Source organism: Heteronotia binoei, chromosome 1 (genome assembly GCF_032191835.1).
Source record: "Heteronotia binoei isolate CCM8104 ecotype False Entrance Well chromosome 1, APGP_CSIRO_Hbin_v1, whole genome shotgun sequence".
Taxonomy (NCBI): domain Eukaryota; kingdom Metazoa; phylum Chordata; class Lepidosauria; order Squamata; family Gekkonidae; genus Heteronotia; species Heteronotia binoei.
Window position 1 is genome coordinate 152478653 of NC_083223.1, and position 17116 is coordinate 152495768.

Consider the following 17116-nt stretch of genomic DNA (forward strand, 5'->3'; position numbering starts at 1 on the left):
TTTTCTGATTCTTTTTGACATATTCTGAAAGGTTATTAAAAGTCACTTTGGGTTTTCACAACCAAGTAAAATGACTATTTTGAATGCATAAAGAAATCATAAGGCTGCCTCTGAACATGTGCATCCCACCCCCCTCTAGAAAACCAGCCTGCCATGGCAAATCCAGGAATACTCCCAGTTTCCAAGCAAAAAATGTAGAAGCAGCAAAGAAAGAATTTTCCTAGTAATTAATTCAGCCCTCCAACCATTGCTTCTATGCAGTTCCTGTAAATTGTCACATTCCTAAAACGTGCCCGTTACTCAGATTGCATGGTTCCATGGGAGTACAGGATTTCTGTTGCTAGCTACAAAAAAGTAAATCTCTTTGGACAGACAGGGGACTTTCCCTTCCTGTACCCACCAGTGGGATAGTCCTAGCTAAACATGCAGTTGCTTTATTATACTAAATTAGGCCAATGGTCCATCTGGGTGAGTGAAACCCACACTCAATGACAAGTCCAGGCCTAAATTAAGGGCCTTTGCCAGTGCTGCTGGCCAAATCTTTTGACTTTCAGATGTCAGAGACTGACTGCAAGGGACCGATTTGCCAATATCAGGGACACTATCTGCCAACGAACAATGTTCCCCCCACATCCATGTTAAGCATCACTACAGCCATTGTTCAGTCAAATAGTTTTGCAAAGATGATTTATGTTTTGAATATCATTAATAATATTTATTTTGGAAAAATAGTTTAAAAATGACTTTCATCATAAACAGTAAAAAACCCTCAAATAACATTTTGCACAATATTTCATAAATACATTATATACAAAAAATATAGTCACATAGACCCGAAGTGCCTTTGTACATATTTACCAAAAATTTAAATTATAAAAAATGAAACTTCACAAAATACTCAAGCTTTACAAATATCCTGAAAATATTTTTTACAGATTAAAAAAAAATAACACGCTTTTCCCACCTAGTAAAAAACACGTTTTAGTATAAAAAGGACAAAAAAAGGCAGTGTGTGTATTTCTAATTCAAGAAACAACTGGCTCATAAGAATCCAAAATATACACTTCAGGCAGTGCATGCTTCTTATGCAGATATTAAGTCCATTCATTAAATATATATAGGAAAAAGCAACTGACCATAGTGCAATGATAAATATTCATAAAAGGCAGTGCAACAGGTATCCTTGAACACAGACCCTGGCCTAGTGTCCGTGTGTTCTTTGCAGTCACTTTTGCTAATTTCAGTAGAGAACCAGCTCAGCCTGAATTTAGTTTCTCAGCAGCAGTCAGTGAAGGAATCTTTCTCCCTTTCCCTTGTTCAGCAGCATTCATTGGGGCATTAAATTGTAAATTGTTTCAAAGACAACAATTTTGCTGTATTGCCTTTCCTTTACACCTGCAGAGAGTTGAAAAAGGTGGGTGAGAGAAACAGGAGTGAGTTGATGCAAGGGATGAAGAATATATGCTAGAATTATAAATGCCAGCAAGCACTTTCTTTAGGTGACCAGCAAGGAAGTTTCCATTCAAGTGAGTTATTTTGGGTTTTTTTCCTTTGAGGCAACAAATGACTAAATATTTTCAAGGCTTGGCTACATGGATCAATCCACTTAATAAGATGACAAATGATATTCCTCCAGTGATAATTAAACCAAGTACAGCCACTTATACAGTCTTGTCCATTTTCAGAAGATGTCATGATTTCTGGCCCTGAATTTAGTGTTTCATATTTGCTTTATTTCTTTAATTTTAGAACATCCTTGAGTACATATTAATGATAGCTCTAGCATCTCATTCAGAAGTCAGTGCTAACAGTGCAGGCAGTATCTAAGTTATGGGAAAATTTTCTTAAGCAGGTATTTTACCCTGGAAACATTCTGTTAACTTTTAGTTCCATTAGTGCCAATAGGACACATACAGTATACAAAGGCACAGAATCATCTTCATAACACATCCCATTGGAGTTTAGGAACTACAACAGAAGAAAACAGTTTGCAGAACTGAGTTTCATGAGGGACAAACAAAAGCTGTATTTTGCAATCTGCTAAAAGTCGCACAGCAAGGCTAAGGGGAATAGAATATGCTAGTGAGTCTAGCCAGCTGGGAATCTGGATCAATATGCTTATCTTTTCAGCCTGCTAGGCAATACGAACCTCTGTAGCTATGATGCATTCATCTTTCTCTTCTGATATGACATACACCGACTGGTACTTTGTATCTTTCGAAGTGGAATATACAGATTCTGGTCGTTTCCTTTCAGAGGTTTCACTGTAAAAAACAACACATGCCAGAATAAGATGGATGCTTTTACAACCAACAAGAAAACCATTTCCAGCACTTTACATGGAGAGTGCTCACCCATCCATCCTTATGTATACTCCTGATACATACCTCTTTAGCTGTACTGTGCTTTTCTCTTCTGCCTCTGAATCATATGTTTCACACTTAGCTTCGCATTTGACGTGCTCTTCTCTCACAGACTCCTCATTCTTGAGTTCATGAACTAAATTGTAATCCACTGATGGGTATCTGGCTTTGTACCCATTTTTGCCAGCATGTTCACTGTGGAAATCTACTTTCTTATTGGTGTTCTTAATCTGGGTAGCACCAATGACACTTATGGAAATGTCCTTCTCCCGCTGGCAGTTGGCCAAATTGTTCATGGTCTCAGTTTCACTTCTGCATGCATCAGGCTGATGCTGCCTCTTCTGCGTTTTGAGTCTGAAGCAGACAACAATGGCTGCACAGCCCAGCAAGAGCATCAGGACCAAAATAATTCCAGCACACACTGCAATCCAAGGAAATTGGGAACTCTGGCCTTCAGTATACTTCTCAGTTATGTCAACAATGACTGGCCCTGGAGGAGGTTCTGGGAGCAAAAACTGGCAGTTGTGACCACCATATCCTCGAGCACACTCACAAACATAGCGGTTGTTTCTCTCATGGCAAGTGGCCCCATTATGACAAGGGCTGTGTTCGCATTTGCTGACAGGAGTGCTGCAGTTCTTTCCACTGTATCCCGGGGGGCAGGTGCAAGAGTAGTCATTGATTCCATCTTGGCAAGTCCCACCATTCAAGCAAGGAAAGGAAGCACAGTCATCCACATTATCATCACAATGTCTTCCGGTAAAGCCAGCTTGACATTGGCATATGTAGGAGTTCCCAAGATCAACACACTGGGCTCCTGGAAGACAGTAAATATGGCAAATGATGATTTATATGACCCCAACACTGTGCAAGAAAGTTTACTTATTACCCACTACACTGACATCCTAAGCTTTTTTCCAAGGGAGATCTATGATTCTCCTATTTCATCCTCTCAACAGCGATATGAGATAGGTTAAGCAAGGTCTCACATGAGATAGATTAACCAACTGTCCCAAGGTCACCTATGCTCCATCACGGCTAAGTGGGAATTTCAACCAACTGACCAAACACTCTGTTGGCTAGTCACCTTTATACAAAACAGACAAGATGTAAATACTTAGCAAAATTTCTCTTTAGTATGCTTGTCAGGCATGCCATAGGTTGTTCCACTACTTCATATCTTCTACCATGTTCCAACAAACAAGCAAAGAAAACCATGTCTGAATCAGGTCAAGTCCTGAACTCCATACAGGTGATCTTTAGAAGCAGGGAGTACACAAGTATTTAAACAGTATAAACAAGCTCAGATAATTTTTTTTAAATCCCCTTGCAACTATTATTTAGAACCCCGGAACATAGAGGTCCTATTTGGCCAACAATCATTGATGGATCTGTTGTCCATTCATCCATCTAGCCTGTTTCTAAAGCCACCTCAGCAAGTGATGCAGCAAGTTCTAAAGTGAAATATGATTCTGCTTTCTGCACTCATTAACAGGTGATCTTGATTTGCCAGATGTTTCAGTTGCAAGCAGCACTTTGGTCCTGAGTCATTTCACTTCAGTGTCAGATTACTTACAGAAAACAATGTTAAAAACCTTAGATCAAATGCTTCTTCAGCCTTTACATCAGTGCCACAGTGTTCTAGAATACTATCATTCATGTTAACACCATCACCTGTATGAATGACATCTGCAGCTGTAATTGGAAGCAGGGGTCCTCTAGAATGCACACTTGTTAATAGGCTCCTTATCTCTGTTACAATTAATGGGCATGATCCTGTTAGACTTCAGCAATTTCATGTCCTAGGGGAACTTAATGGGACTTTAAATGCTGAACTATGGCTGGATTGTACGTAATCAGTGCAAACTTTAAAAAATGAGTAAGGTTTTCATAAACAACAGAGGAGGCACAAGAAAAGCGTATGTAAGATTTTAAAATCTAAAATAATTGGGCCAATTCATTCCTTCATTTTGGAGTCTCTCTCTAAACTGTATTTTAGGATATTGGTGAAAGTCTCATCTGTGTTACTACCTCCTCATATGAAAAACAAACAGTCATATAAAACCAGCATGATGGAAGGAATCTTTCTTTCTGAAGAATTAAATTGCTATGTGAAGGGAGGGATTTTAGCGGGGGGAGGCAAAGGAACAGTTCAAACATGCAGCCTTCCATCTACTAGCAGGAATGAAACAATCCTGGAAAAAAATACTGTTTAATTTTGCAGAAAAGTGTAAAATGACGCTTCTGAGTGCAATGTTCATAAACACAGCTCCTCAACTAAGAGAATCTTTCGTCTTTTAGTGTCATTTCCCATATGAGAAAAACCAAGATTATAACTGCACCCAACAACATGGTCATTCCAACAAAGTCTTAGTAAAGACAGACTATTCCAGAAATAACACTCTTTGAACTGTAGCCTGTACTTAATAGATCTGATGCTGGTCTCCCTCGGACTGATGCCAGTGGAACTTTACGGGAGGTTATTTATGTTGACTGACATTTTTACCTGTATTAGGTTGGATCCAATTAACAGAACAAATCCATGGGAGGGCTGTCTTCCCAATTCCCTCCGCAGCTATACATTCCTCCCCCCCACAAAAAAAACCCCCTGCTTCCAACAGTCCATGGACCCTTGGGAACAGAGAGGAATGTTATGCAAAGCAGGGCTGCTGCATTTCAAGGCTCCTCGAACCCCTCCCCCCAACCTACTGTTTAGTTTTCCCTTGTTCAAAGTGAACCATGAGAATGATTTGGATGGCAGGATACGAGTTAAATAAATATGATCATATGAAAAATTCAGGACAATAGCTCCAATGCACAGCAATGGGTCCAACACATGCCAAGGGCTGTATGTAAGAGACATGCTGCATCTTTCCCCCAATCCCTGCCAATGACTGATTACTCTGCCAAAAGTTAAGGCTGAAATCTTATATACTCTGCTTTGGAAATCAACCCCACTAAACTCCATGAGTGCTTTTACCCTACTAAAGGTAGTCCCCTGTTAAACACCAGTCATTTCTGACTCTGGGGTGACATTGCATCACATTTTCATGGCAGACTTTTTATGGGGTAATTTGCCATTGCCTTCCCCAGTCATCTATACTTTACCCCCAGCAAGCTGGGTACTCATTTTACCAACCTTGAAAGGATGGAAGGCTGAGTCAACCTCGAGCCGACTATCTGAACCCAGCTTCCGACGGGATCGAACTCAGGTTGTGAACAGAGCTTGGACTGCAGTACTGCAGCTTACCACTCTGCACCATGAGGCTCCCGACTACACACCCTTAATTAGAACAGGGCTCCATACTATATAACATTAAACTTCTATGAGAACTTCACTCTCTCATTTCCCATTGAAGCTCAGGACAGGACATTCATGAACTCAAAAGGGTTGGTAGAGCTTACCATTCGCACAAGGACTAGAACTGCAATAGTCAATTTTCTTTTCGCAGTTAAATCCAGAGTAACCCACTGGGCAACGGCAGCTGTAGCCACCTTCTGGGTTGTCTGTGCATCTTCCTCCATTGAAGCAGGGGCCATCCGCACAAGTCATTGCACCCAACTCACAATTCTTCCCATAGAATCCAGGTGGACAAGTGCAAGAATAGCTGTTTTCTAGATCCTGTTGAAAAGAAAAGCATCATGCTTAGAAATATGTTTTACTAAATGGAAATGACAGTAAACCTGTCTTCACACCATTACAAAAATAGTTATCTTCTTTCACTTACAGTACAACTTCCTCCATTCTTGCATGGATTGGCATCACATTCGTTGATTTCAATCTCACAGTTGGAACCAGTATAGCCAGGGCGGCAAGAACAGGTGTAGCTTCCTTGGCCTGTGTTGGTGCAAGTGGCACCATTCTTGCAAGGCTTGTGATGAGTACAGTAGTTGAGATCTGCAGAATACAAAGATGAGAGGCACACCTGAAAGGAAGCATATGGCTTTGCAAGCACCCTATGTGGCCTATGGAAGAAAAGCTGAGAAAGCCATGGTACTATATTGATAATCAAAGGTGAAGAACTTACCCTGGTTACAAAAAAGGCCACCCCAGCCTTCCTGACAGTTGCATTGCCAAGGTTGTTGACAGGTACCATGAAGGCAACCTGGGTACCGGATGCATTCATCACAGTAACGCCCTTGCCAGCCAACTCTGCACCTAGGAAAAGAAGAACAGCAACAAAATTTAGCATAGGCATATATTCGTAATAGGATTCTGGAATGTTATCACAAACTGCAACACTGAAAAAAATAAAACCTTAGGAAGAGAACATACAGTTCAAGAATAACCAATCAGTCTTTCATTGCTCATATGAATGATGCCCAGCTGTATCTATTGATGGGTCCGCCTGCACCCCGGAGAATTTGGACCTGGCGCTGCACGCCGTGGTATCATGTCTCAGGCTGAGTCAGCTAAAGCTGAATCCAACGAAGACAGAGATTCTCTATCTAAGTCGCAGCAGCCCGGAAAGGGTGATTCCTCTACCAGACTTCGATGGGGCGCCACTGACGCCAGCATCGAGGATTAAGAACTTGGGAGTGCTCCTGGAGTCCTCCTTAACTATGGAGGCCCAAGTAGCAGCCACTGCCAGAGCTGCTTTTTTTCACCTTCAGCGAACATAGCAGTTGGTCCCTTACCTTGAGCACAGTGACTTAGCAATGGTGATCTATGCCTCGGTCACCTCAAGAATCGATTACTGTAACACTCTCTACATGGGGCTGCCCTTGACTCAGATTCGGAAGCTTCAGCTGGTGCAGAATGCTGCAGCCAGGTTAATAATGGGGCTTCCTCATCAGGAGCACATTCAGCCTGTGCTGAGAGCGCTGCACTGGCTGCCTGTTACGTATCTGTTTCAGGTCCTGGTATTAACCTTCAAAGCCCTATATGGCCTAGGACCTACCTATCTGCGGGACCGCCTTACCCCACATGTTCCCCAGAGAGCACTGCTATCAAGTTCTCAAAATCTTTTGGCTGTTCCTGGGCTAAAGGAGGCTAGGCCCAACTCCACCAGAGCAAGAGCCTTCTCGGTTGTGGCCCCAATACTTTGGAACACCCTTCCAGAAGCCATCAGGGCCCTGCGGAATTTATCACAGTTTCCCAGGGCCTACAAGACTGAACTGTTTTGGATGGCATATAACATCTAATGGGAGAAGGCTGCCACCACATCTGGATCCACAGCGTTTTTATTACTAACTGCCCAGGATCTGTGTGCGTGAGAAAGAAAATATTATATGATCTGCCTGAAGTAGCACCATTGTTATTTATCTGATTGTTTTATTGTTTTAATATTGTTTTGTTTACTGTCTATTTCATGCTGTTAGCCACCTTGAGTCTTTATGGAATGGACAGGATATAAACATAAATAAATAAATATCTTCTCACTGTTTTCACCATCTCCACATAAAACTTGACATCCTGATTTTGAGCATGTTACCAGTTCAGTGAAATGTGACCCTGAGCACTTAAGAGGGATGGCCTTAGGCTTCACCTTCGAATATATTTTCCAGAATTCTATCCTGACCTTGCTCCAAGAGTTTCAGAGCAGAATGTACAGACATATCCCATCAGATCTTCACAGCATCCCATGAAGTAGAAGTTGGCTGTCCCAAGGACCACACATTTCTATGAAACAGCAACAATCTAGGACTCGCTGGGTCACAAACCAGGACTTTGTTTTCCACACCATAGTCTCTCTCCTCTTGGTCATCACAACAACCAAACCACCTCATTATTACACATACTATTCATTAAATGGTAGCATCATTGCTCATTTTGCCATGGATCTAATATTAACTATTTATATCCCAGTGCTCTTAATCAATCGATTGGCTGAACACAAGAGCACTTAAAACTCATTTAACCTAAAATCCTACTCCTATTGAGTAAGCCCTCTAGTCATATAAAGCTTGAGACAGCAAATGAAAATCACTGCCAACAAGCACTAATTTCTGACCATTTGGTTCAGCATTGTTGTTGTAGATTTTTCACAATCCCATTTGACAAGAAACAAATAACTTGAAAGCATCTTTATGGGATCTTCACATCAAGTTTATTATTATTATTATTATTATTATTATTATTATTATTTTGGATTTCTATCGCGTGCTCCCTGCGAGTGGGCTCAGGGCAGGAAACAACATGATCAGAACATTAAAAACCAGTCAGGATAATTCTACAGCAGGAGGGACAGATTCTGAAAACTTACTTGCATTCCCCAGGCTTGTCACAGTATCCATGCTGCTCATCACATCCAGGCAAGCAAATTGCTGCAAAACAAAAAGAAGCACACACATGTAAGTTTTTTTGTTTTGCATTTCTGATGAAGGGGGATATAAAATTATTAAAAGAATATTACTCAGAGTTAAATTGCTAACAGCAGTTGAATGTATTCTATACAGTTTGGTACTAGTATAAATCTTGCTTAGTGACTGGGTGCTATGCTCAACAGCAAAGATGACTGTTCCCCTGCAACTGTACTAAATGGAATAAAAGAGAACTCACAATTGCTCCCTTCCTCACAGCTCCCATCTGCCTTTTCTTCTCAGTAAGACTCAGAAGTCCTCCTCCCCCACCCCAATTCTATGCACACAGCTCCACCTCTTGCTGTCCTCAGAAAGTGTGTGAGCGTGTGTGTGTGTGTGTGTGCATGAGTGCAGATAAGGGTGGACAGCTGGTGTGCAGGGTGCCAGCCAGGACAGCTGCTCTATTGTCTATTCTCTCCCAGCAGCTGCCCCACTGCAACAATACCCCTAACCTCTTGCAGCCAATCAGGGCCAAGATGTGCTTCCTCAGTAGCCTATCCCTGCCCAGATCTAATCTATGGCACGCGCATGATTTCTTGGCAAAGAGAAAAAACTTTTTTCTTATTCAAATAAATAAGTCTAAAGTTCTTTCACACACACCCCAAAAGGGAGGGGGGTTGGGGAGCACAGACAGAGTAAAGAGGTAAGCAGGCCAGCAGCAGGGGGGCAGGGGGAAAGACTTCTGCTCATTACTTTGCCTGGTTATAGAACTCATTAAGCAGGCACTGCAAGTTTTAATTCAACAAAGCAAGCTGGAGACAATGATGGGCCCAGAAGGAGGAGACACAGAAGACAAGGAGAAAAGCTGGGCTGATGATCAAGATGGTCTCAAAGAACTGACTGAATGAGGCAAGCCTGCAAAATTCGCTTTGCTTTCAGGATGACATCATCTCTTCTTCCCCCCACCCCAACAAAATGTGCCACATAGCCCAACTATTTACCCATAAAAAAGAGGGGAAAAGAACCACAGGACAGAGTGCTTCCAAAGGCAATATGCACTTTACTGGCTTTACTTGAACAATTCAGGGACTTTTTTCTCCTTCCACTTACATTTATAAGCTAGAGGGGCACAGTACTCATTGCTGAGCATGAAAGCTCAAGTTCCTGTTTCCTATGCTGGCAGTGTCATCCTAAGAACTGGGGGTCTGACTTGTCAGTCATGCCATAAACAGTTCATTCTGTCAGCACTCAGGGCAATGCACAGACCCTGACCCAGTATGATGACATCACACAGACTGACAGACATGCACACGCCCACATGTTCCACCACCAATCACATGTGACATATCTAACCAAAGACTGGGCTCCATATAGTTAATTTAGCTATACCCAAGAATTTGAGGATACCCAGTGGGATTTTTGAGTTTCTCTTGGAACAGCAGTTTGAGGAGTCAGAAAGATGTCGCAGGCACTTGAAGACAGGGCCAGACACAGATGAGGGGAGACAGGATTTAAGGGCAGCTGAGGCACTGGGGCAAGGGGCAGTAGATTGAGAGAAGCTGGGAGAGTGCAGAGTTCAGCAGGAACAACCTGAGAGAGGAGGACCACCCGAAGGACTGTGCTGGTCGACCCAAGGTCAGAGAAGCTGAAATATGCTGGGTGACGAGCTGTTAATAAATCACTGAAAGTAGGACCTCCCATGATGTGTTGTATCTGCTTACTTCATGACAAGCAGACTCCCAGGCTATCCTGTACTCTGCTTTCAGTGCCGTGTAGTATGGAAGTCCAAAAATGCATGGGAATGCAGAGCTAGAGGTGCAATCCTTTGGATCCTGGCCAGTGTTTGCTCAAATATTTTCAATGTTACTGCCTACCTTGGCTTTAAAGGCTTGGACAGCTACATCCAAAGCCATCTTGCCAAGCTCTAAATACATCCTAACACAGATTAGATTATACTACTATATTAAAGTGGATGTGTACATGACTAAGTGAAAAGAATAACAAGAACTTTTCATAGCCTGGTTTCATCTGACAGCTTTAATCATTGCTCTTCTGCCAGAGATCACAATCCTATCTGGTGGCTATAATTAATGTTAGCAGGACTTCTACGAACTACCCAATCAAAACTTCAGATGACTTAAGAAAGCTTCTGTCTGGAGTGCAAATCAGATCCCAGGAAAATTAAGGAAAAAGCTTCCAGTGACTTTTCCCTCCAATACTTTCCTTGGATGGATGCACTTTTTCCTTCCCCTACTCCTAATTATGCTGGCCTAGTGTTTGGGAAAAGTGAACAGGCATTAACAAGTATAAAATGCAGAAGGTCTCATCAGCAGCAAAAAATTCAAGCATTCCATCATTAGCATGGATTTTGGAAATATTTTGAGACTTTGGCTTTCTCCTCTGCTGAACTAAAAGTTTAACTAGTTTCAAGATCTGAAAGGAAATACCCAATCAGAGTAGGAAGTGTCTATAAAAATGCACTGTACAAGATATAGGGCATTCTATATCAGTATGCCCCTAATAAAAGGAACCAAAGGGTAAAAAGGACCTTTCTCATACATTAAAAGGAATAACTCTGTTAGAAGAGGAAGGCTTCATCTATATTAACAATGAATTAGTATGACTGCTTTACATGGGTCTGTTACAATCATAAACCAAGTTACATCAGTTTAAACCCACTGAAGAAGCTTAGACCGGAGTAACTTGGCACAAGATTGCACTAAGAATGCAGCAGTTATGTATGACTTTGATTAATTATTATAATTAATTATTGTGTATGTCAAACTGTATTTGTATGGCTTTATACAATTTAATGTGTGTGTAATCCATGTTTCTATCTTTTTTTACATTTCTGAATTTGGCAAATGCTGTTAGAAGAGCAAATCCCAATATATAAAAGATTGTTCTACCCTGCTGGCTATCACATTCCCACCAACTCAGGAGAAATGTTTTTTGTTTACTGAGGGAGGGAGGAAACATAAATGCTTAGCTGTCTCCAAGTAAAAATCAAATGAAAGTACTTAACACAAGCTTGATCATTCTCATAAATTTGTGAACAAGCAATCTTTTAGGGCTCTGGGTCTTCTTCCCCAAGGCAAAATCATCAATCTACTGATAACAAGGGAGGGTGTGCTGTTAGTGGCAATTCTTTTTTTTTTTTTTTTGCAATTCTAGTTACATTTTACCCTACCTTGTCTTGTTTATTAATGGGCGTTTTTGCACTGACCTTAATCGGCAGCGACGTCCCTCTTCACTGCGCAGGATCTGTGCGGATTTCGCACCAATTGCTGCGTAGCACCCGGAAGAGCCGCAAAGTCCCGCGGCTTTTGCAGCGCAAATGGAAACCTCCAAAAACCAGTTTCCATTTGCGCTGCAAAAGCCGCGGGACTTTGCGGCTCTTCCGGGTGCTCCGCAGCAATTGGTGGGAAATCCGCGCAGATCCTGCGCAGTGAAGAGGGACGTCGCTGCCGATTAAGGTCAGTGCGAAAACGCCCAATGATTGCATCTGGTATTTCATTACATTTTCACTGAGATGCTGTTGTTTTAAGTTTTCATGATCAAGTTTGCATGCTGCATTAATCATCAAGAGTGATACTAAATAAAGGCACTCCTATCAATTGCACTAGACATTGAATGGGACATGTATGCACATGTGAGAGTCAGAAAGCAGCACAGTGAGCACTTTTAAAAGACAGACTTTACATTGTGGACACTCACGGTCAGTGCAGTACTGCCCCTTCCAGCCTGGATTGCAGACTTTTTCCCCACGTTCTCCACAAGTGAAGTGACCAAAGGCATCATCCCTGGGACGACAGAAGACAGAGCAGCCTTCCCCATAATAGTGCTCATCGCACACAAAACGGTAGGAATACTTGAGGTCAGTACGTCCACTGCTGTGCAGGTCCTGGGACCATTCTTCCCCAACAGTCAAATGTCTCTGAGTGGCCAGGCGGCTAATGAGGCGCTCTGGATTCTCTGCAATAGGAGAGGAGAACATCAGTGCAATTAATTGAGAGAGTAACTTTATATTTGAAACCTAGAAGGAATCCTGGTTGATGTGGGCAGGGAATGTTTTTCATGCATTTCATACTTCAGCCAGGTGGAAATAAGGCTCACTAAGAATGGAACTTGTGATCTTCCTTAAAACAATCTCACCCTGATCAAGGACACTGAGAATACAACTGGAGCTGATGCCATTAGCAGCTGCAAGGTCTGCCCTGCCAAACTATTTACCTGTGCTTAGGTCCTCAGGGGAATCTGTATGCAGTGCTTCAATTATGAGGGAGAAAGTGCCCTGGAAAATAAGATTTAGAAAGAATACAGAGACAATGAGAACAATTGTCCACAGTCAGCAGAATAGCATGAGCATATGCTACAGCCACTGCAGGAATATACATGCCCAGCCAGCACGACTCTCTGATCCCTGACTCCGTCCAGCCTGTTTTCACTTTTCTCAAGGAAATGGCAGAGCTTTTTGAAAAGTTATTTCCTGGCCTGTTTTTTCAGCCTGCTCCTACAGGATGCAGTGTTAAAAAGAGCAGGGAAGGGAAAAGGGAGGAGGGGTAGGAGAGTCACTCTTCACACTTTGCTCTCCTCCCAGCTTTGTATACTGAGAGGTAACAAATGGGCAGTGTGTGTATGGAACTGCATAGAAGATCAAGCCTTTGGGAGTTTCAGGCAGGACTGACAATGACATGGCCATTTCCATAATGGGAAGACAAGGGAAGTGAAATCACAATAAAGTATGCTCGACCACCCTTATTATCATCCTTTCAGCTGACTGGCTGAGGCTGCTAATGAGACACAAGCTCCCAGCAAGCTTGCCTCATCAAAATTTGAAAACATGATGGACTCTCTCCACAGCACTAGTTATCTCTCCTGTGGATTTCTCTGAAGGCAGAGGGATTCAGAGAAGAGATGCACATTACTGTAGAACAGAACTGTAGCATTCTAGAATAAAAGATGCTAGGCTAGGTTAACATGAGGATTACTGCTTACATTAAAAGGCATATGGAAGCACTGATCTCTCAGCCAGTTGGCCAGGCAGCAGCATAACTAAGGCCTTGGAAGGGTAAGCACAAGGTCCTAAGTTCAAAGAAGGTAAGGCTAACATGGAAGGAATACTAGCCTGAATTTAGGAAGCAGACACCTTTAAATTAAGCTACACTTAACCATGCAAATAAATAAGATTTTAAGAAGCCACTTATACACACCACTTAATGGGGGGGGGGGGAATTCTGCCCCCTGGTGTTATACCCACAAGCATCCCATCCACATACATGTGAATTCTTAATGCATTAGTTATCCCAGCCAACACTGTAGTCCCCCTACTAGATATACACTGGGGTGTTTTAAAAGGCCAAGGAATTTTTCCCATCTTCTGAAACTTGTGTATATGTAAAACAGTTGACTCTGGCCCACGTTAGAGACAGTGAGCATGTATTAACCAATCTGGAATATGATCTTCCGCAGGGAAGAGCCATTTTAACCTGCAGTGGTACAAACATAGGTAGATATAGAACTCCAAAGTTACTAATCTCAGAATGCAAAATTATGAGTCTAAGAGGGCCAATGAGGTCAGAACTCATGTTAATTACACAATCCACATCTTATCGACATTTACTGGAGACATCTAATTGATCACAATCCCCAGAATCTTGTAGTTCTCCTCTACAGCCTTTCACCCACATTGAATCTGGCTGAACTTACCGGCCAGGTGAAGCCAAAGGGGAAGCGGATGGGGTTGCTGAAAGAGGGATCGCCGCTGGCGCCGTTGTCAGGCACGCTGAAGGAGTTGGCTCCCAGAACAGGGGTGATGGCGCTGCCGTAGGTGCAGGGCGGCTCCGGAGAGACGCTGGCTTGGTAGTGTTTGAGGCACACGCGGAAGAACGTCTTGCAGTCGCACTGCTGCAGTCCGGACGCCGAACCGCTGCTGGGCAGGGCCGCGCTGAGGCCTCCCCGGCAGCAATTGCGATTGCCCAGAAGCCCCTTCTTGTTGACAAACTCCTGCAGCTTCAGCTCAAACACGCCGGAGCTCCAAACCTGCGGATAGAAGGGGGGGGGGATCATAAAAACCATGAATGGGAGAAGAGCGTGGGAGGGGGAGGCGAGATAAGATGTTTAAAAGGGGGGAGGGGAGAAGACAGCAATTTTATCAATGGGCATTTTGCCCTGGTTGAAAAAGCGGCACGAGCAAGACGTCAGGCGCTCGAGCCCCCAAGGCCAGGTGTCGCCAAGCCCGGCACATGCATGGATAGCAAAACGCCCATTCAGTCGATCGGACACTCCGATAGGGGGCAGCTGCTGTTTGCAGTTCACGTGCCCCGGCTACCGAATTTCCGCTAATACCGGGGCACTCCCAAGCCCCTGAAATCCCTGTCGCCTGCGCCGTTTGTTCCCCTGCTCGAACGGGTTCGCGTGCATGGAGACGACGCTGCGCGCTACTTTTAGAGCCGGGACGGGAAAGCGGGACATCAAGTGCCCACATTCGCTTCACTTCTTGAGGCTGCCTCCCAGGCAGTCCCTCCCCCTCACACACACCATAGCCAAGAGAGGAGGAGGACTGCTGGGGCTTTCCCCCAGGGGCGCACCAAACTTTCAGTCAGGGCCCTCGAATGTCATCCTTGTCAATACGGCCACGCGCCCGAATGCTTACCTGACTGGGCAACAGAAGCACGCAAGAGACGACGAGAGCCAGCAGGGACTGACTTCCCATTTTGAGGGGGGTGTCGGAGGGAGATATTTGGGGCGCTTTTCTCCTCGTCCCTTCTCTTCTTTCCGACAGAGAAAACAGGGGGGTGGGGACCAAGGCGACGGGTCTGTCAAGGAGCCTGGGCAGGAGAAACCTCGTCTCCCAGCGTGGCTGGCCGAGTTGGGGAGAGGCTTGAAAGACACGTTTATTCGCTTCGAGTCTCTCTCACACGCGCTCTTTCTTCTGTCGATGCGATCGTAGATACGCCCTTTGGATAACTGACAGCTCTTTGTGGGGCAATTTCCTCCCCTTTCTTCCAAAGACGAAGAGCCTCAAGGAACAACTTTTGCCCTCCTCTCGCCTTTCTCTCCACAGTTTTTGCGGCTGCCTTGCGCTTCGCTCTTCTCCAGCCGGGAGAGGAAAAGGAGAGAAAAGCCAGTTAATTCCCAGAGGCGGAGAAAAAGCTTCCCAAGCAGATTAAAATAATCAACGATCTGGAAATCCCTCAGGGGACAAGGAGGAGATAATTCCCGGCGGCTTCTGGCGGGGGGTGGGGGGGTGGCGTGCGTATATCGAGGCGCTGGTGCTTGTCGGGCAGCCTTCTTCAAAGCCCCCGGGGTTGCTGGTCGCCACTTTCCGTGCGGTCAACCCCAAGCTGTAAGTGGTGGGTGGTTGTGGAGTGTGGTTGTTTTTTCCTTGAAGGATTCCAAGCCCAAAAAAGGAAGCCAGAAAGATTAATTTTTTTTTTTCAAGTAAAGGACTGGCGAGGAGGTCGGCGCGTGTATGTGCTCCCCAGATCTCCCTCTCTTCCTTCCTATGTATGGGTATTCTTTGCTCTCTCGCCTTGGCTCTGGCTGGCTGGCTGTCAGGTCTGTTTGCTCTGTAGCGCTCTACGGATCTGCCTGCGGTCGGGCGCCTGCCTGCGTGCCTTATATCTCGCCGGCCGCATGGCTAATGAGATGCAAATGAGCATCCCCCCCAATCTGGCTAGAGCGGTCACAAAGGAACCACTTTTTCCAAGCCCTCCTCTCAATGGATCGCCAAATGGTCAGTGAGCTGTAAAATGGGCAACCCTCCTCCTCTTCCCCTCCCCTGTGGGTCCCACAAAAGCGGGGGGGGGGGCTCATTTACATTCCTGCAAGTTCAGTAACCGCAAGAATCACCCCTCCCTCCCCCAGAATGCGCGCACACACTTTCCCCTTCTGCTCTTAGGAGATGGCAACACGCAACGCCAACAAAATTTCCGCTCTCGTCTAAACAGAGAAAGCCTTCCTTTCCTGCAAGAAAACAAGCTCTGATCCAGAACTGATCTTGTCTTGAAATAAATGATGATTTAAAAAAAAAAAAGTTATAAGAAGCAGCCTTTTGACAAACGGGCCAGTCCACCGCTAAGGATAACCCTTGACCGAGGGAAGAAACATTGAAATCGAATACCTTAAACACAAGACGTGGATTCAAATGATATTTTTCAAGTCTTATATGTTTCCAACCTGGAAAGGCAGGAAGAAATGAACTGGTGGAGGAACCTAAACTGCTTATCCTAAGAATACTCTCCGGGGGGGGGGGGGGGCTAGCCCCACTAAGTATAACGGAACCTACTTCTGAGTAGGCCTGCTGAAGCTTGGTCTGACAGGCAGGCACAAAACGCAAAGATGGAGCGTGCTTTCACACATGTCAGAGGCATCCAGTGGTCTTGGGGGACAAGGATGTAAGAGGTTTGCGGTTCCCCGGGTAAAAGCGCATTGGGTGAGTTCTCCGAAGTTTGAAGAACTCTTCGGAATCTCTGCATTCCTTTTCCTGATCATTATGCAGACCACCC

The 17116-nt window shown here is 44.2% G+C and overlaps 1 protein-coding gene across 2 annotated transcripts; it reads right to left on the reverse strand.

Moving 5' to 3' along the window:
- Window positions 1-687: 687 nt before the first annotated feature.
- DLL1 (delta like canonical Notch ligand 1) lies at window positions 688-15362 on the reverse strand. Of its 2 annotated transcripts, XM_060242591.1 has the most exons (11): window positions 15262-15362; window positions 14316-14648; window positions 12840-12900; window positions 12324-12581; window positions 8570-8630; window positions 6392-6522; window positions 6092-6261; window positions 5769-5985; window positions 2388-3180; window positions 2150-2264; window positions 688-1395 (listed from the first exon to the last, which is right to left on the reverse strand). In XM_060242591.1, exons 1-11 carry the CDS (start codon window positions 15319-15321, stop codon window positions 1390-1392), a joined length of 2205 nt encoding a protein of 734 aa, XP_060098574.1. In that variant the 5' UTR covers window positions 15322-15362; the 3' UTR covers window positions 688-1389. The 2 variants fall into 2 exon arrangements, with proteins under 2 accessions (XP_060098574.1, XP_060098565.1); XM_060242582.1 differs by lacking the exon at window positions 688-1395 and having other exon boundaries at window positions 1573-2264.
- Between the last annotated feature and the right edge of the window lie 1754 nt (window positions 15363-17116).

What these genes read in the sequence shown, in the direction of transcription:
- DLL1 (XM_060242582.1), bottom strand. Translation starts at nt 15,321, where the DNA reads ATGGGAAGTCAGTCCCTGCTGGCTCTCGTCGTCTCTTGCGTGCTTCTG. An exon ending in GGGGCAGTACTGCACTGACC is followed by an intron (nt 8,631 to 12,323) that starts GTGAGTGTCCAC and finishes TTTGTTTTGCAG; the next exon opens with CAATTTGCTTGCCTGGATGT. An exon ending in AGAATGGAGGAAGTTGTACT is followed by an intron (nt 5,986 to 6,091) that starts GTAAGTGAAAGA and finishes TCTTTTCAACAG; the next exon opens with GATCTAGAAAACAGCTATTC.